General features: G+C 39.0%; 1 protein-coding gene across 21 annotated transcripts in view; it reads right to left on the bottom strand.

The window, feature by feature from the left end:
• The window catches only part of MAST4 (microtubule associated serine/threonine kinase family member 4), a 288,003-nt gene that overhangs the window by 55,460 nt on the left and 211,665 nt on the right, over positions 1–20,878 (bottom strand). For 16 of the 21 annotated variants that reach the window (XM_015277617.4, XM_015277619.4, XM_015277621.3 and 13 more), the window contains 4 exons: positions 20,229–20,317; positions 6,288–6,357; positions 3,553–3,573; positions 2,755–2,833 (listed from right to left, as the gene is read on the bottom strand). In XM_015277617.4, the coding sequence (XP_015133103.2) occupies positions 2,755–2,833; positions 3,553–3,573; positions 6,288–6,357; positions 20,229–20,317 (259 nt within the window). The remainder of the gene's footprint in view (positions 1–2,754; positions 2,834–3,552; positions 3,574–6,287; positions 6,358–20,228; positions 20,318–20,878) is intronic. The other 5 variants (XM_015277618.4, XM_015277620.4, XM_046905683.1 and 2 more) reach the window with 1 other exon arrangement.

Genomic DNA, 20,878 nt, shown 5'->3' with positions numbered 1-20,878 from the left:
CGTTCACCTGAGCATACTCATGGGAGGGTTACTATCGGCCCTTCTGTCCCTGCTTCGACTTTCAGTCAAAGTGAAAAGATGAAAGTTGTGCTCTACTGTGTTGTGCAAAAACTACTTCTGGTTTCCAGTTAATAAATCTCTGGATTAATTAAGGTGTGTCTTATTTCTCCTGCACTGAAAACTAAGCACTCTGTACGTATACTTAAGACTACCGTTTATGAAGTGATCTGTCACTGTCTTTATGAGTCTGGAAAAACACAGAGAGGGAGGCTGCACAGTGCTAGCCGCTTCAGATCCTGAAAACATACATGACATCAATTAGATGGGGAGTTTTCATTTTCCAATTCAAGTACGTCATCCAATGGGTAGAAACAGAAAAAACTTCCCCAGTAACAAGCAAAGAAAAAGTGGCTAGATGTAAAATTGAGAGGTTGCCTCAATGCTTTTGCAGGGTTCATCAACAGCAGAGGACTCTTAAAAGAAAAAAAACAACAAAACTTCACAAAGAAAGGAAATACGGGGCATCAATTCTATGCTGCCGCTTTCTTCAACAAAATTTCATCTTATTAGAAAACAGATTCACTTACACAGGTTAGAAACTGTTTGTTCAGTGCCACAAATCTATTTTAGTATTTATAAGATGTGGTCATGTCAAAGAATATAAAGGGAGAACTCAAAAATAATATGACAAAGGTTAAGATACATAACTCCATAAATGAGAGTGCTGCTTTTTTCCAAAAGAAATGCAAATATGATGTAAAAACTGTTTTGTGTTTCAGCACATCCATACAGTAAATTTAAATGGAGTAAAGAAAGCAGCAAAACACTCTGAAATACAGTTCTAAAATGGAAGCTAGCACGGAATAAAGCTACACCTACTGATGGAAAATTAGAACTGTGTTTTGAAACATTGCTGATACAGCTTTTCATTTCTTCTCTAGCAAAAGTTTCTTACTTCTAACAATGATGAGGTTGCTAGAGCAATTTATTATCTGACAACCTCGTTTACATCAATATATTTTAAGTGAAAAGCATAGCATATCTGCTCTAGGGTCAAGAAGAGGTGTACAAGTATGCACAAGGGAAAGTGGTTAGAGACAATATGAAATAAAGCATCTACTTGGCAAAGACTCGATCTAGCTCAGAGGTCAAAAATGAGCACTGCTGAGAAGCAGTTCAAAATATGCAAAGGCTGCTCCAAAAGTAATGCCTCATACCTTATTATGTTAGCCCACAACATTGGAGGCATCTGATTATAGTGATATGGCAGTAGAGATATAACCTTTCCACCAATACTCCATTTTATTTCATTGTTGTGTGACAAATGGCAGCAGAGGGGCAGTTTGACAGAATGGCATTTGAGATGGAAGAATGCATTAAGCAAGGGTGTGTCACTGTATGAGGAAATAATTGCACCCACTGTCATTCACTGACACTTGCTGAACATTTATGGAGACCAACCAGAGGATGTAAGCACCGTGAGGCAGTGGGTGGTGCGCTTCAGCAGTGGTGACAGTGATAGTGGGTCGCCTCTGCTGGAGTCTATTTTTACAAGTGGCATGCAGGCTCTTGTTCACTGCTGGTGAAAATGCATAGCTCATGGTGCTGACTGTATTGAAAAACATTTTGTAGATGAGAATTTGCTCAGATAGTCTTATTGTGCTCTTTGTATCTGTTGTAGTTCCCATGGAAATAAATAAGGAAGCATTACTTTCAGAGTGTCTTATATACATAAAATCCTCCAACTTTTTTAAGTCAGTAAGGAATGGAATTGATTCCGCTTTCCAAAAGCTTTTGTGGACAGAGTTGACCATAGTGTAAAATGGTCAAGTTTTATCAGTGCTCAGGATGTGGAATTCCACTACTTCACAAGAGAAGTAAAATATACCCAGGAGGTTTACTTAAATTCTAAAATAAACATTTAAAAAAAAACAGACACTAGGTGTCCAGTAGTATGTACCACACATTATGCAGTACTTTCCTTAATGTTGCAGTGCTATGGGTGCAAAACAAGGCTAAAGATCCAAAATTACCAACTTTTGAAGAGCCCTAGCTCCATCTGTAAGGACCAGGCCCTCTACTACAAAAGATGTATCTGTCAAGATGTCCACTATTTGCTATTTCCAAAGCAGGCTTTCTCCTCGAGCTGTATCTTAGCAGTTTCTTAGGTCTGGCTATCGCAACAAATGCAGGTTTTAACATTACTCAGTGCTTCCCCTTGAGTACAGAGGTGTGTGTGATGTGGTAAAGTACAGACTTGTACTTCAGCCACTTGCCAGCTCGTAACCCTAGTACTGGAGAAGAATCACATGCACTGCCATGGTGCACTTCAAAAGTCAGATGGCACATGCTTCACAGACGGGTGTGTGACAGGATATCAGTTCAAGAGGACTTATCTAACATGCAAAAACTAACAATTTACGCTATCATGTTTATCCTATTATGTATCCTATTCTGTTATAATTGTAGTCACCTGAAGAGCTAAATATATCATTTAATATCACGTACTGAAATTTCACTATGGTCAAAGAAAAAGACAAGCAAACCTGTGATTCATCTCATCTCAATACAGCAGACTAGCCTAGGATACAAGTCAATCATGTTGTAGGGTATTTCTCTTTATGCTAGCAAGGGAGAAAGAAACAACACACAAAAGTCCTATGCTGCCTTTTCCTAAAACAAGTAACCTCTGCTTAATTTAAGAATATAAGGTAGGTAATGAAAATGTATCTGCATAGCAAAGTGAATACTCACAGAAACAGTTGAGCTGGGTGTATTTGTACCATAACCAGAAGAAGGGAGGGAAGCCAAAGACCAGCGGCGACCATCAGTCCTGTTGTGAAAACTGAGTTTAGTCAAATGAACACTGCAGTACATAGAAACATCTATGAAGTGTTATTGTGAAAAACTGCATTCCAAAAGCATGATGCAGACAAGTTTTTTAATAGAAAGTAAACATATTCACAAGGGACCACAATAAACAAGCTTTCAGCAAAGATGATTGAGGCTTACGGACTTCCTAAAGCATTTTTCTAGCCCAAATCTATGAGATGAAACAATTAGAAAGTGAATGAACGGATCCACAGAAATGATCTCTCACTAATGTGCACAAAAACTAAACACAAAGTCTTCATAACTTTCAGGTTCATCAGATGAAAATGAATGAGAAGCAAATTAAAAACCTGTGAACAAATGCAAGTCATGATGCTCTGAACCACAAAATAACCACAACACTGCTTTAAGTGTAAGGATAACACTTTCTTACGTGACATCAGTGGAGAACAACAGCAAACTAGCAAGCTAATTTAAAATAACTAGGAAATAATGATTTGGTAAACACTTAAATTTGTGCACAGTTACATGTAGTAAACGGAAATGTCTCAGAAAAATCATGCTTAGTCAGATTAAATAAAAATCATAACTAAAGCCAATTCTACTCTTCACAGCTTCAGGTGAGCTACACATAGACAAGATGGAGCTTAATTATCCAAAGAGACAAACCAAAAAGCGACGAAAAGTCGATGTTTTGATTTCTAAGGAGATATCATTTACCTGTCATTTCGGTGCCCATGACTGGAGTACAATTGTTATCAAATATGTTCAAAAAAAAAAAAGGAAAATAATACATACATAAATAAGAAAATAAAATTATTTTTATTAATACACAAGATCATGGCAGAGTTGAGAGGAAAATCAAACTTCTGTTTTACAGACACTACAAAGATCACCTCTCAAGCCCAATCTGCACAAAAAATACAACTCCATAAATCAGAACTTAAGTCACAGCATATCTGGAGCCCTGAATCTCTTGGGGGAACTTTCCTACCCTTTGAGGTAACTGTTAGCCTTCCCCCTCTCCATTCTAGCAGTTTGTTTCTGCTCCCAGTTATTTACAAACTACAACAGAGTATGTGTAAATACGTCAAGAACTGCATCTGAAATATTGTCCATTACAAATTACAATATATCTTAACAACATTAATTATGAAAAGAGAACATGTAGTAGAGAGACAAGAGTGAATTTTGGAAAAAAACTTATCACAGAATCAAAGAATCACCAAGGTTGGAAAGACCTCAAAGATTATCTAGTGAAACTGATTTGGTTTTATTTCACTAATTTTTCACCCTTTCCCCAAAATGAATCAGCAATATCCAGCTCAGTGAGCGATTACAAAAAAAAGCTTTCTCTTCATTTTGGCTCAGCTGCACAATTTAGGTATGTTTATAGTTGGAAGAGGAAGAAAAAGTGACTTAAAATGGCTAAGACTCATATATTCCACAGCAGCGAGACAGAAAACTACATTGTCATTGAATTATTTATACTGAACAGGATTCCTGCATCATACAGCAATTCCCACTCATAAAAGCCTTTGAAGAGGGACAAGGTTACCACAGAAAATATCCCAGAAGTAAAGGAGAGAAAATAGTAAGCAGGATAACTACCTGGTAAGCAAATAACTACCAGGAAGACAGGAGAAAAGCTTGGAAAGTACCTACAGCATCTTCCCCGGACCCTGACATACTCTGGACTACAAGTACAGATCTACCTACTTCCCAGAAGCTCTAAAAAGCAGTATTTATGCCAGCTACCGAGGGGCTCACAGACACTGCACAGGCTATCCCTTTTGCATCACAGCATCAAATCTGGGCAGAGAAAGTTGACACTTGTGCTTGTTGCAGTGGGGCCTGGGGCATGCAGGTCATATGGAAATAACCATAATACATACACCAACTCGATAAACTTTTATGTCAACACTTTCAAATGTAGTGTTAACATACATCTGTGCTACAAACACCAAAGAAAACTAGTTTCCTTGGAAAGTGCTAAAGGAAGTTTCTTTGAACCCCACCATAAGGGTTAGATATTTTAAAGTAACAGAAAGTTCTTGCGTTAATCCCATAAGAAAAAAATGTAAAACTCTGCATTTGGAAACTGTTACTTTCAATGCTCTAAAAGTGGTAAAAATCAGCTGAAACACTGATAGACAAATTCATTTTTCTTCTTGAATTTTAACGTTCAGAGAAACAGGATGATTTGGATTTTTTTTTTAATTATGGGTGGGAAAGGAAAAGTACTTCCTGCCTGCTGTTTTTCTAAATAACGCCGTCTTTCACATCTGCTTTTTCCATTTTAAGCTATTTCAGGATTTAACTACTCTTCCTGAAAATACGTTCACAAACAAAAATCAGCGAAGATGTATCTTTCCTTTTACAATAAAGGCATTATCAAGAGGAAGTAAATTCAAAAGAAATACTTTTTTAAGGTGTTGATATTTAAAAAATAAGTTTGCTTCAGATAAGAATAAAAAGAATACATGTGTGAAGCTTTCTTCCATACGCAGCATATAAGAAGAGATCACACATTTCTTCATGTGTATTTTTATGAGCTTTGTGTATGCAACTTTAATGAATGCCTAAAAGAAAGGAAATAAAGCTACAGTTGTGTTATCTCACCGTGAATACAACAGTTATGTACCTGGCATTAATGACAAAGAACACCACAGCACTCCAATTTCATTTTTTTGTGTCTGTACTCTTGGATCAACATACAAACTTTACCTACTCTCCCAGGCTCAGAGTTAATGAATATATTATTTGAGATAAGTTGACAAGGTATTAAGTGATATGGAACCACAATGGCACAAATAGGCAGTCTCCCATGACACACAATCAATTTAGTTTACGGTTCATTTAATAGTAATTTACTTCATAGATTACTTCAAATTCACTTTATATGTTCAAAAATTCTAACACTAATTAACCCTCAGAATGCTCCTACGACAGAGCTGTGTGTCTCAGTTGTCCAGACAGTGAAAAAGACCAAGGTCAGATATAATATACGGTGACAATCTAGCTGTTACCCACAAAGCCCGGCTCTGAACACAGGCACTGCTACTCCATCTTCTCTATGACAGGATTCTTACATGCTATGCACTTCTTACATCGTTAAAAAAGAGTTTTAAAAAAACAGATGTATGCTACAACTTCTCCAAATTCCAATAAATGAGGAGATAACATCTGCATTTTCATACACTCTGAATAAGATTCATTTAAAAGTCATTAACAAGGCACCTTTTTTTGAATTAAAAAAGGTATAAAGGCACTGTATCAATCATCCAACAAAGTTTTGCAGCAACTGAGGTTTAAAGGAGTTTATGTAACAGGGACAGATATAATTCTTTGTGATAGATTTGACAGATATAACAGCATATTTGCAATCATCATTTAATATCTGGGTCCAACAATGTTTCCTTTCTGCAGAATGCATGCTGCATACACACGCTTACCTTCTTGCAAAGGAAAAGTGGGCTGAGGCACTGGGAGAGAAATTCCTAGGACTATCTTGAGGACTGTTTCCTGTTGGAAGGACAAATAAAGAAATAAATACATATTAGGAAAATTCAGACATGCTACTTAAAGAACTTCCAGTCATAGTTAGAAGGTAATTTTTAAGCTTCTCCTCTCATGGTCTCTGAGAAAACAAACTCACATAGAATCCTAATTCAAGTAAGACTTCACTTATATTTTTTACTCGTACATACTAGATCACTAGAAATCATGTAAAAGCCTCTAATCAATTTTAGAAAGTTGAGAAAAATGCTATTTTAGCTTGAAAAAAATATTTTCAAACTGAGAAATGAAGTATTTCTAATCATACACTTGAAAGTGAGAAAAAAAATGAAGACTAGCATGATTTAGCACTTAGTCAAAGTCTCTGTAGCATTTTCAAAGCTTTATTCTGCATTCTGCATTGTTCAGGTTTTTTCCTAGGTCCTACCCCCAACCAGTAGGCAGAACACACTTAATGATCTTTTCTCCATTATTTGTTTGTTAAACCAAAACAGGGAAAGTTGAGCACCCCGTAGATAAGAAATGACTCACACATTGTGAACAAGTTACAATTTAGGGATTGTTATTTCTCCCTATGTGAATACTTTATCTCCTGATCAATGTAAGTGTAGAAAGAAGACAGCTGATAAGAGGCAGTTGACTCTTCAACATATATAGCTAGAGGAAACACAGTATAACCTTCAGAATTTAGAAAGATTTGTTTTAAAGTAGCACCCACATACATTTAAAATCTATCCTTCCTTAAATAATGAACAGATTGCAACATCGATACATTAAAAAAAGATGTTAATTTTGACGAAAGTGGGACTGCAACACTGAACAAAAGATAAAGAAACTTCCACATATCTAGTTACAAAAAACATGAATTTTTTGAGAAGAAAATTATTACCTACATGTGGAAAACAAGTACAATAGAGTCAGTTACTAAAATACTGCAGGTGGCTTTGATTTCTACTCAAATTTTTGAACAAAAATTGCATTTTTCAGAGTGAAATCCTTAGACGTTCTGTGACAAAGAATAACTAGATAGTAAACAAGAGTTCCACTCTCTCTTTTATCAGAAGCAGATGTAGGATTCATTTTTAGCTCTGCTTAAAATCACGTCTTTCCATCTGTTCTTTCCACAGCCCCAAGAGACAAGGATTCCACTTTCACTGGCCAGTGCTCCAGACTGCTTTTTGTCCATTTATCACAGCTGAGCTATGCCCTTTCAACTTTACCTCCTCCCTCTCAAGACCCTGGCTTCTTCATTACTCTTCAGACACGTCTTAGGGCCCAGATAATTTCAAGGTGGCAAGGATTTTTGTTCCCTTAAGCGATGGAAGGGAAGAATGGAGGGAATCTGAAGCTACACACATGGCACACATTTCAATCTTTATTTGGAATCCACCGCAACTTATTCTCGTCCTGCATGAACTGCAAACACCAAATTACTGACAACAACAGCGCATTTAATTTAACAGCTAACTGGATTTCTTTTGCTGCCTAATAAAGATAAGATAGGCAAAATAAAAAAAAATTAACAGCGTTCAGATAAAATATTGTCACAAACTTCAGCTACTGCACTGGAAATAATTAACTGTAATTAGGAGTTCTTTGTGAGCTTAGATATGAGGGGAAAAAAAAGACCAAAAAAAAGCAGTCAAGCTCTGGCAAAAGAATCAGATTAGGTGATGGGACAGAAACAGCTTTTGACAGAAAATAATCTGGCAAATCAGCAGATGGAGGGTTTCTTAAATTTACTTCTGGTGATAGCTATTTTTAAGTTTTACAGGGATACACTTCCTTATCACTTATCAGCGATTTGCCTAACAGCTAGTTAGGCAAACTGATCATTTACTTTGAGCATAGTATTCACAATGGAGCAAAAAACACTGAAGACACAGAAATATTATAACTACAATGCAGGGTTAAAGGAGACACAGTCTGATGATTACCTCACTAAGAGCAATAAAAACACTTCCTCTCAGAGAATATGCAACATCTACGTCTTATTCGTGGAGGAAAATCTGGATGCAAGCACAATTTCCAAATGCAAATCAGCTTCTAAAACAACAAAACTGGCAAATCTATATGCGTAATCCTTTGATACTAAACCGGGTGTTTTTATTTAGATGTCTGAGAACCCAGACAAGCCTGGAAATAGAATGAAAAATCTGAACCTCAAACAATGGAAGCAACAACTGATGCTATTAAGGGTTTAAGGTGTGGTGTTCCAGAAAAACAAGAAAGGTTAGAAGCAGAGTCCTGTACATGACCTTCATCCATCATGGCATTCATCCACCCCCAAGTCCATCTGCACGTCAATACCTGCGAGACTTTCAAATAAAAGCCAGTGCCAGCTAATTCTCTGCCCATATGTGCAGTGCTCGCTTATTAGTCAAATCCCGTTGTTCCCTGGGATCTGCTGGCTACTGTATGTTTTAGTCCTAGGGTATTTCTCTGCTGCTGAGATTACTGTTGATGTTTCCGCCATGACGAAGTAAGCCTGACTGGTGGTCAGGCACTAGGTAAGTAATTAACTCCAGATCCTCTGGGAGAAGTAACACAATGAATAGGCAATCAACGTACCAAAACAATACCTCTAACTCACGACAATACATGGGGTGCCTCATTTTGCAATCAGCTATTGTTAAGAACACTATACACAAATTAATTGAATTGTGCAATTGTTTTGTCATTCGCATCAGTAAGTCCTGTGCCTTTATCATGGAGGGAAGATGTTTTAAATCTTTTAAAAAGGCATGTTACAGTGATGTATTTTAATAGCAGCCTACTTACAAAACAAAGAAATACTGATACAAGCACATTGTTAATACTGAAGGAATAACAGATTAATGATGACTGGAATCATAAATTCCCAATGACCCGAAGACAGTTGAAGTTTGAAGTCTTGGTGTCATTATTTGGTTGTCTTTTGAAATGAATTACAGTACAGCAGCACAATGTAACACGAGGTCATGTTCCCCTATGTCTGTTTACTTGGCGGTGAATGCATGCTGTGAAGTGAACAGTAAACAAGAAAACATCAATAGTCACAGGTTTGAATTTCATACCCCAAGAAACTGTGCCAGTCAGCAGCATACAGAGCTGGGCAGCAGAAACATTCTGACTACTTCTGCAGGTGTTTCCACTGAAACCTGCACAGAGGAATGGGTCCTGCGCTATTTCAAAAACAATTGATTATGCTTCATGCCTCAGTTACAGAAAGGAAGGTTAGCAAGCTCCTTAAATCTATTTGCCAGGTCAAATGTCTCTACAAAGACTTTTTGCTGAATTGCTTTGTTGTCATTTGCAGATGGTTTGTTTTACCCTGGTTGTCACTGAAGTCTCCTGGCTTGCTCAGTAGCATTCACTTCTTCCAGGAGAAACTAGCATTAGGCAGACACAAAGGAGTAGGAAAGCTATTTCTATTATTTTATTTCCTCCAAGCTGGAATTAACACTGAAACATAGGCACAGAAAAAATCTGAAGTTTAAACTGATAAGACAGTATAATTCCTGCTTTCAGTGTACTGGGAAGCAATAGAGATGACAAGAGGAAACCACAAATTACACTTACAGCGCTCACACGAAGAACAGGGGGATCTTTTCACAATCAGACCATGACTTACCTACTTAAAATACCAGCAGTGCTATGATTTAATAGCACTTAACTCAAAAGTTAGTTGAATCTACATATTAATGTACCATTCACTTCCTCCTTCTAGTCCCCGAACTACGAGAAGGCGCTCTGAGACTGACAGCTTGCCCCAAAACAAGACTAAATAATATTAAGCTGCGTTTTAGCAGAACAGTCTCTACAGTTCTACATATGATAACAGTCAGAGTAACTGAAACACTGTTTTAGTTCCCCTAAAAAAAAAAGAAAAAAAAAAAGATTCAAAACTTTACTTTACTTTAGCATTTAGTACTCCTACCTTTCACCACAAAAACAAAGGCTCCCTTACATTCATTTACAAACCCAATCCCTTTCCCAGAGCACAACCTATACAGACTCCTGCTAAAGAAGAACAGCATAGAAGCTGCATCAGAGAGATTCTTCTTAGCTTCAAATACATCACAGTAAAACCAGTATTTGTTATCACCTACTATGGACAAAGAGGATACATATAAAGTTAAGAATCCAGGAAAATCTACTCTAAATTCAATGCACAAAAATGTCTCGATTGTGATTCAAAGTCTCAAACACCTAAAATAAACAGTACAAATGGTTTCCTTTCTTACTAAACTTCACTGTGGCTAATCTACTTTCACCAAATAAAGCCATCTGATGTAAGCCACAAGAATTAATGCAGTAAAAACAGAATGTTATCGGTCTGCATGTAACAGCATCCCAGAGGTCTAGGCAGACCTTGAAAATCCTAGAAAAAGGACAACAGGTGCAGGTAAGAGCTCTTGGGCCTCGAAATTTTGCTTTAGGCATAGATTTACTGAATCCCATAGGAAAGGTAGAGATTGTCACTGCCATGCTTAGTGGAAGATTCTTCAGGAATCCTCACATTCTGGGATATACCAGCAATACACGTCTCTCTTCCTATTCCCTGCAAAACACTTCTGACCAATTCAGATTACAGCACAGGCTCTTCAGTCCTCCATTTGCTAAGCCAAGTAAGTAACAGTCTCTTAGTCTTCCATGAAGAAGTCTCACATTCTGTCATACTAGCTTCTCTCCCTCCATGGTCCCACAACCATGAAAACATGAAGTGTTCCAGGTAAAGTCTAACCACAACATTGTACAGTGGCCTGAAACCTCACCTGATTCAACTGAAAATTACTTGCTTTGCATAATCTTCTAAGACTTGATTTTGAAAGATATCCTAGTTTCATCCTTGCAAACACTATCTAATTCCACTTCTTCTTTACATTCCTAAGTAGTAGGTATTTCTATTACTGGTCTTCCAGCACAAAAAGGCTGCATGTTATTATTTCAACTTTTTTACTACAGATCTCAAGAAAATTCAGTCACCTCAACAGTTTCCCAAACCTGGTCCCTACTGGATGTCTTCCAACTTCACATCAACAAAGTAATTTTATTTTTTCCAATGTCCATTAGGAAAAGATTACCACCTGGTCAAAACCAAAACCTGAGGACTCCACTGATACCCTCTGCAACTTTTACGTAACCCCTGTCAAAAAAGACTTTGGGGTATTGGTGGATGGTGAACTGCATGTGAGCCAGCAGTGCACCCTTGCAGCCCTGAAAGCCAACCGTATCCTGGGCTGCAAGAAAGTGGTGGTCAGCAGGGAGAGGAAGGTGATCCTGCCCTTCTACTCTGTGCTGGTGAGACCTCACCTGGAGTACGGCACCCAGAGGAGGGCCACAAAAGTGATCCAAGGGATGGAATACCTCACCTACAAGGATAAGTTGAGAGAGCTGGGTCTGTTCAGCCTGGAGAAGAGGTGTTGAGGGATGGCTCCACAGCTGAGGGGGGTCATGGGTCTCTTGAACAGTTATATGAGCAGAACAGGCCTAAGAATTGGCAGGAGATACAAATGGAAAAGTACTAACTTGTTATAATGGCTGTGAGCTCGGGTGCTATGTGCACAACCCAGGCTATGAGACCTTGAAGCTGTCAAAGCAGGAAGACAAACTGAGGCTTCAGTTAAGATAAGGGGGTAGCTCGCCTGGGAAGAGATTAAGACAGTGGAATGGTATGGAAACATGCATGACCCATGGTATTGTTAGGCAGGGGGCTTTTCGCAATGCTCCAACCAATTACAAGCTGACGCACGTTCGCCACGATCTATATATGTGTGTAAGTAATGAATAATAAACAGAGACTTTGATGCACTCATATTGGGTCATGTCATCACTCCCCACGCGGCTCGGCCAGCAAACGGACTAGATTCCAGTTTCGAACTTTTGGGGGTCCGCAACAAGAAGGCTCTGATGAGACCTGATAGCAGTCTGTCAGTACATAAAGGGGGCTATAAGAAGTAAGGGGACAGACTCTTCTGCGGGGTCTGTTGTGACAGAACAATGAGAAATAGATTCAAAATAAAAGAAGTGAGAGTTAGACTGGTTATAGAGGTTTTTTATTTTTATTTTTTAACAATATGAGCAGTGAGTGAGGCACTGGAACAGACTGCCCAGCAAGGTGGTGGATGCTCCATCCTTGGAGGCATTCAAGGTAAGGCTGGAGCTGGCTCTGAGCAACCTGATCTAGCTGTAGATGTCCCTGTTTATTGCAGGGGAGTTGGACTAGATGACCTTTAAGGGTACCTTGCAAATCAAAAGATTCTATGATTCAATGATTTCTCATTTTTGCACAACACTCACCTCTCCTTTTTTAAGCTATTTCCTACTTGCAATTCTCGTCCTAGTACTTGTTTTCTTAGTGACACCACATGGAACATTGTATTAAGAAACACAAGATTTACAGCATTACTCCTAACAGTTAAAACCCATTTCTGCAGTAGATAAAATTAAACAGCACTACACATGATTATTAATCATCAGGGGTTAGCATCACCCACAAGAACAAGCTTCTGTGACTGTTGAGGTGGGGACATCTGAACGCCCTGACGTGCTGTGATGATAATCACTCACTCAAAGGCTGGGTGGTGCAGATGACCTGCCTACGCAGCAGCAGGCATTCATCTGGAAAAGTCCATTAGCATCCAGGGCACCAGATGTTGTCCAAGCTGATACTGCAACCCTTTGCCTCTCAGAATTTGAATACATTCACAGTTAATGCAAAAACTAACAGGACCTTTCAGCAGGTTTAGTGGCTATCAGCCCAGATATGAAACATGAAGGATATTCAAACAACCAAGATAAGATTATTAGTTTAATGACGGAGGTTTGAACCTGAAGAAGTATCATTAGTGTATATCTGTTTTCTATTTTAGTAAGAAAGACGTCACATAATGGTAGTTGAAATTACTCTAGAAATCCTACTGTCCTTTGCATGCATGAAATGAAAGAAATACTGTCTTTTCATGTATGCAAAAGACAGTGGCAGACTTCAGCAGCAAACTGCTCCCTCTTTGACAAGTGCTATGTATTTACTGCACAATATATTTACTTCATTATTGTGGTGTCATCTCACTTATCCTCCCCTATCCAACCATGTGAATCTGAGAAATATTGAGAAGGTAAGACAAGCATTTGAAAATCTTTATGCAAGTATTTGGGGTTTACCAATTCAGCTTGCATGTATAAGGGTTAATAGCAGACAACTTTTTAGAAACAATCCTCCGTTATCCCCATCTCAAACAATTGTAACAGGAGAATGGGAAGAGGTATAAAGTACACTGAGATTTCTATATGACTTTCTCATATGGGAAAATTTGCATAATTCTAAACTTAGACCACCAGTCCTCCTCAAAGGGTGTCTGTTTAAGTTAGAGAATGGCCCATACTTCAGTTTAGTTTGAACGTGCATGAAGAGAAGGACTGCAAGGAAGAGTGCGGGTATAAAAAGCCCTGAAAAAAATCCTGAAAGATTTATGATTATGCTCAAGAAACGCTTTTTTAGAATAGAGCAAGACTCCGTGAAATGCTGGTTTTGGATAGTTCCAACTCAAATCACTGTCATTATGCACCAGCAACCTGAGTTCTTCATTAAGTCTGAAATAATGACATGTTACTGAAGGAGCAACCAGACCTCTAAAATGATTGTTGCACAGATTACCAAAGATGAAAACGCTCTTCAGCAAAGCCAGCAGTACTGGGCTGAGTATTAATTCAGTGCACTCTGACTAATAGAGTTCCACCTTCAGACTCACAGTATGCCTTTATATACCTTGCTTCCATTGATACTAAAGATAAATAGCACTCTTCCCTTCAAGATGTGAAGTCTTGGGCTAAAAACACTTATCTTAAACTAGCTACCCCAAAAGAACTTATCTCAGGTATAGAATGCAAGCAGAGGTAACTCAATATATGCCTCAGTCTTGCCTGTCCTCCAAACAAGAGCAATAAATTGATATAAAGCGGATCTTCATGGAACAAGGCAAAAACATACTGAATTTGGGTACTTATAAAGCATGGAACTTCCAACCAACACAATTCTAATTATTGTTATTAGAAATTAATAGAAATTAGTAAGTTAATAGAAATAATTAATAAAAATATTTAATGAAAACTGGGTAGGTTTTCAAGAGTCTAACAGACAACTTGATTCCCTTCAATTTCATTAGTCTAAAATAAAGGACAAGTACACGCAGTAGTAACTGAGATGCAACAAGCCTGAAGTCAAAAACCTGGTCATCTTAAAACAACAGTATCTAGTACAACATTCCCTTGCTTTCTGTGAGGGTAACAGTCATTTCTCGACAGAGATGCTCAGAGTACTCTGACAGTACTCTGGCAAGAAAGGCATTCACAGTATAAAACAGAAGCCAAAATGGTTTTAAGAAGACATGAGGCCTTTCAATACATAGAGGGGCTGAGGATTCCACACCTGGACACAGTACTCCTGGTGAGCTCTCACCAGCACACAGTACAGGGGCAGGATTATCTAAACATTTGTTTAACCTTAAACAAAACCTGAAACACTATCAGGATACATAGAAATTTTAACATGCTGGTTTGAGCATTCCCACTTGTCTCCCCCATAGCCTGACTCCCCCAGGTGACAAAGTAAAGAGTGAAATTATTAATAGTTTCCAATATACGCTTCCTAAAATACAAAGATGACTGCAATATTAAATACAAATACCAGATTAGTTTCTGAAACAGTTTTATACCAAATAGAAGAATGATAATCTTAATCCAGCCCCCAGAAATGGTAAATAATGCAGCAGGGATTGTATATCACAAGTAAGTATTTAATATGGTTCTGTGCAAATACTCAGAAAGACCTCCAAAAATAGAAAAAAATAACATTCTGAACAGCAACTATTAAACTACTGTAACACCTACAACAGTTTTGTTTTAATATGCTCTATTCAGATCTGTCATTATCACAACCATTAGAGCTCCACATTGAGTGCTAAGAGGACTGTTGTGGTGGGCTTTTTCCCACCGAGCAGCCCAGCCTGGCACTGGGCACGCTCCTATCACTCAGCTATGACCAAACATCACTGTGCTATAAACACTGACCCAGCTGAAACCAAAACAAAGAGGCATCATAAGATACAATGAACTAAGTTTCAGAGATGGGTAGAAAATTCTCAAGACAGTGGAGAACTGGAAGAACATTTGGTGGCTCCAGGTCTCAATTATATGATCAGTTACACTCAGCCTCATGAATAGCAAGTGTCAACACCTTCTTCCTTTGATAGCCCAGTGGAATATAATGGTGCAATACCACATGACAAGAAGCTACCTGCCTGACGCTTGTAGCCTCATCTGTTGAACCTGCAGCCATCTGAGATTTGTTGTGCAAAACTGAATTCTGACAACATGCACAAAAACAGTATCTGGACCAGGATCCCCTTCTAGCATCCTCCACATTCTGCATAATCCTACTAGGACTTTTGCCACATGTGCATGCAATTATCATGCTTCAGCCACAGATAGTCTAATTAAAAAAACCTGTTTCTGTTGAATGCCAGCACAGATCCTATGCTGCACATTTAGTTGGCTCAACTGGAACTGGAAACTATTTTGTTTCCCTCTGTCTTTCCTGCTTCCATTTTTTTTTCTTTTCCTTTTTTTTTTTTCCTCCAACAGCAACCACTAATAAGAGATAAAGAAGTGAAAATATAGTTATCTTTTCTGATGGCAATCTTAGCCTGAGATTTGGAGATTGTAATTCATGCTTCCGGTAGAATGTCTCATGCAGGCTAGAAAAAAAACTCTGTTCTGATTTATTGAACTTTTCTGGTAACATCTCACCATTATTAGTTACTTTGCAGACATAGTCAAAGGAGACCTTAAAAATCATCATGCACGACAGTAGATAAATCAGGTTGTCTCAATGGAGTTTTGGAGGCCTCTCTAATTTGGAGTACTCAACACTCAGCTACAAACTCCCCAAAAGAATAAATACAGCAGGATATATAGAAGAAATTGTAGAATAGCTTTGGGTTAGAAGGGACCCTCAAGGATCATCAAGCTCCAACACCCCTGCCCCAGGCACGGCCACCAACCTCCATATCTAATACAGCCTGCCCAGGGTCCCATTCAACCTGGCCTTGAACACCTCCAGGGATGGGGCATCTACAGCCTCTCTGGGCAGCCTGTTCCAGCACCTCACCACTCTCATAGTAAAGAACTTTCCCCTGATATCTAACCTAATCTTCCTCCTTCAACTTTAAACCTGTCCTGCCATTATCTACCTTTGTAAAGAGTTGACTCCCTTCCTGTTTGTATGCTCTGTTTAGGTAATGGAAGGCTGCAATGAGAAGGCCTTCTCCAGGCTGAACAAGCCCAGCTCCCTCAGCCTGTCTTTGTAGGGGAGGTGCTCCAGCCCTCTGATCATCTTTGTGGCCCTCCTCTGGACCCTCTCCAACAGCTCCCTGTATTTTACTGGGGACCCCAGATCTGGACACAAGTACTCCAGATGTGGCCTCACAAAGGCAGAGTAGAGAGGGACAATCACCTCCCCTCTCCCTGCTGGCCACCGTTCTTCTGATGGAACCCGGATACCATTTGCCTTCTGAGCTGCAAGAGCACACTGCTGGTTCATGTTAAGTTTTTTATCCATCTGGACGCCAGGTCCTTCTCTGCAGGGCTACTCTCAAGGACTGCTCCAGCCTGTATAAACACCCGGGTGCATTTATACACCTCTAGCCTTTAGTGCAAACGTCTATACAATCTCTAGCCCAAGTGCAAAACCCTACACCTTGCTGTGTTGAACCTCATTAGATTCACCCTGGCCCACTTTTCCTGTCTGTTGAATGGCATCCCTTCCTTCCACTGCATCAACCACACCACTCAGCTTGCTGTCATCAGCAAACTTGCTGAGGGTGCACTCAGTTCCATAATCAATGGCACCGATAAAGATGTTAAAGAGCACGGTCCCAAGACAGACCCCTGGGGGACACCACTCCTTACTGGCCTCCACCTGGACAAAGAACCATTGATCACCACCCTTTGTCTGCAGCCTTTCAACCAATTCCTTATCCACCAAGTGGTCCAAACTATTCCTTGTTACACTTCTCTGCTGAACTTAGCAAAAAACTACAGGTTTCCACCAAGAGCAGGGAAGACATTTGAGCAGGTAAGCCCTGGTGGTTCTGACAACACAAAAATACAGCAGTGGTAGAAATCCACAGTTTCTTAAGACCTAAGTTATCGAGGATTTATGAAGACTTGATATACTGAACTCCTAAAATACATACAGAAGAAAATCCATACTTATATACTTTCACTATGTTTTTAAGTAACACATTTGCATATCTGTTTGCATGAATTAGGATCGCATTCACAGTATCCAAATATTAAGAAATGATTTTGCCTAAGTCAGCTCTAAAAATTATGTACTCCATCTGCACAGTAAGAAATAAACTACTCAAGGCTATTCTCAGAGCATGCTGTAATTTCAAATTACACCTGCAAGAGACTAGTCCAGACACAGCAACCAGTCGATTCAGGAGCCAATGACTATGTGATTGTTTACTGTAAATGACTACACACAGAAGTAAAACTAAGAAGACAGCCATAAACTTGCAAATTTATAGCACAGAAGAAATATCCCAGTGCTGCTGAAGTGTTTGGCATGCATACCTTGGGAAAACATACAAGTGTAAGAGAATCTGCTGCATGCAGTGCAGTGAAGTACTCCTCAGGGGTCATTATTGGGACTGGCACTAATTAACATCTTTGTTGGTGATGTGGACAGGAGGATTGAATGCACTCTCAGGAAGTTTTCAGAAAGCACCTGTGTGGTGCAGTCAACATGCTGGAGGGAAGGGATGCATCCAGAGGGACCCTCACAGGCTTGAGAGGTAAACCCATACACATCTTGTGAAGTTCAACGCAGTACTGCACCTGGGTCAGGGGAATCCCAAACATGAACAAAAGTTGGGTGATAAGTGCACGGAGAGCAGTCCCGTGGAAAAGAATTTAGGGATAGTGATAGACAAGAAAATGAATGTAAGCCAGCAATTTGCACTCACAGCCCAGAAAACCAACCATATCCTGGGCTGCATGAAAAGAGAGGGAGCCAGCAGGGCAAGGGAGATCACTGTCCTCCTCTCTATTCCACTCAAGAGGCTCCACCTGGAGTACTGTATTCAGCTCAGGGGCCCCCAGCACAAGAAGGATATGGAGATGTTGGAGAAGATCCAGAGGGGGTCATGAAGATGCTCAGAGGGCTGGAACACTTCTCCTAAAAAGAAGGCTGAGACAACCGGGCTTGTTAGCCTGGAAAAGAGAAGACTCTGGGAAGACCCCAGAAAGATCTTCCTGTATCTCAGGGGGCCTAAAGCAAAGATGGAGAGGGAGTGCAGTGACACAACAATGGGCAACAGCTTTAAACTTCAAAACAAAAAGATATATCATATATAAAGAAGAAATTCTTAATTAGGAGCATAGTGAGCCATTGGAATAGGTTGCCCAGAGAAGGTGTGGATGTCCTTTCCCTGTACGTATTCAGGGCTCCATCAGATGGGGCTTTGGGCAACCCCAGGTAGTGAAAGATGTCCCTGCTCATGCCAAGTGGGTGGAACTAGATGGTCTTTAAGGTCACTTCCAACCCAAACTATTATATGACCCTATGATCCTGGCTAACTGCAGAAGCTGCCAAGCTTCCACAGCAAGTTTTTTGAAAAGATGACACATACTGCTCAGTTAGTGGAAAAGAATAGCCTACACTTAACTTACTTTTCTGCTTTTGGAGTCGCTTGCCCACAGCTTTGAAATCAACAGTACTAATCAGACTGGACATCAGTAAAAATTTCTTTATTGTGAGAGTGGCAAAGCATTGGATAGGCTTTCTAGTAAAGTGTTTTATGCCCCGTGTCTGTCAGTGCTCAAGATGCAATTGGGTAACACGTTTTAAATTTTCATTAGCTCTCAAGTAATCAGGTAGTTGGACTAAAGGATCTCTAAGTTCCTTCCAAATGAAGTATTTTTTTCTACTCCTGTTTTATGGTTTGAGAAGCAGTAGGTAGCATGTTACCTTCAACTCTTCACAATCTCATCTGTATTCCTATCTGTGATAGCTTGCTGCTCAGTTTGAGGAGAACCACTCTAAGGTTGCTTCCACTAGAAAACTGCGAGTATCTTACTAAACTCAACACCTTCTTGAAAAAAGCAAACAAAACTCTGCACTTTATCTTCTATCATCCAGGAACAGTACTAGAAAGTAGTCAGTGTCATTGCCAACACAAGGCTTGTTGCGGGACTTTAAGAATATCATTACAACCAATGCTAAAAAAATATGACAGAATAATTCTGTGAAGAAATGTGTTTTTGTATGCTAACAATGCTTTTTAAAAAAAGCGAGGACAACCGTATCAATAATATATCTAATCTACAGACTTTTTATTCAATCTTAAATACTTCAGGTGATTTAGAAACAAAAGAGAGTGTGGCAAATGAAGCACTGAAATTTCTTGTGATGTGCCTAACATCAAAAATCCTGAGGAGCAAAAGCACTGTGAGTAGAATGTAATACTTTACTCCCTAACTCCACTAACTTTATCATGTGTTACAAGATCATCTGTTCTATATTCTTTCCATACTATAATACACACTGATAAGAAACTGGAGAAAACGCATAAGAACATGGAAAACAAAAAAAAAAGTTGCATGACCCGTGTTAGATATTTCTAGAGTGCTTTTCACCATAGCCTAACATGTATGGACTTCTGAATTTAAACTTAACAGACATTTGGATGGAATTATATGCAGTTTTTCACTACTACCAACAAAGGAAACAAAGGGTAGTGGGGTAGAGAATTAGCCCATTTTCCTTTTCTTATAGAGGATTTTTAAGGATTTAATAACAGCAGAAGTAGCACAGATACAAAAATCACCTGTGTGTGCTGAGAGAGGTGAATGAGGTCGAGGCAGAGCTGGAGACTGGCCATTGCCCATCAAACTCTTTCGATTGCTTGTTCTACAGCTGTTGGGAAAAGGAGGAAAAAAAGACATTAGCATCAGAAATACATCACGTACCACATATGAACACTTTGACTTTTTGTTCCTTTGTTCTTTCACTTCCCAGCCTCCTATTAAAAATCAGTGCTATTGCTGTTTTTGTAGTACTTGTATGAGTTCAGGAAGTCTATGAACATACTCAATAATGGCAAAGACAGCAGTTTCTAAAGAAAAAGCACAGAAGAAACTTTTCAAGCCTGCATGTCTGCCATTCAGTGCAAAGAAAAGCACATCCCTGTAGAGTCATTAACAAAATCATCTTCCCTATCTGCAGCTTTCTTCTCTGCCATACATTTTAAATAATGTATAAAAACATGCAAGCACAATGTTAGAAAAATCTCCGCTTATAGTCACTATTCAATAACTAAACCTATTTCTGTTACATGAACTGTAGCTTCAACTTACAAGCCAGGAAGAGCAATGATTTATCAATCTATGATACAATAATTATAAATTTAATTATTGAGATAAATTTCGCATCTGTGCCTTTTTTCAATGAAACAGATGATGTCTCCAAAGACAAATG

Source organism: Gallus gallus, chromosome Z, assembly GCF_016699485.2.
Source record: "Gallus gallus isolate bGalGal1 chromosome Z, bGalGal1.mat.broiler.GRCg7b, whole genome shotgun sequence".
NCBI classification, from domain to species: Eukaryota; Metazoa; Chordata; class Aves; order Galliformes; family Phasianidae; genus Gallus; species Gallus gallus.
This window is presented reverse-complemented; position numbering and strand designations above follow the sequence as displayed.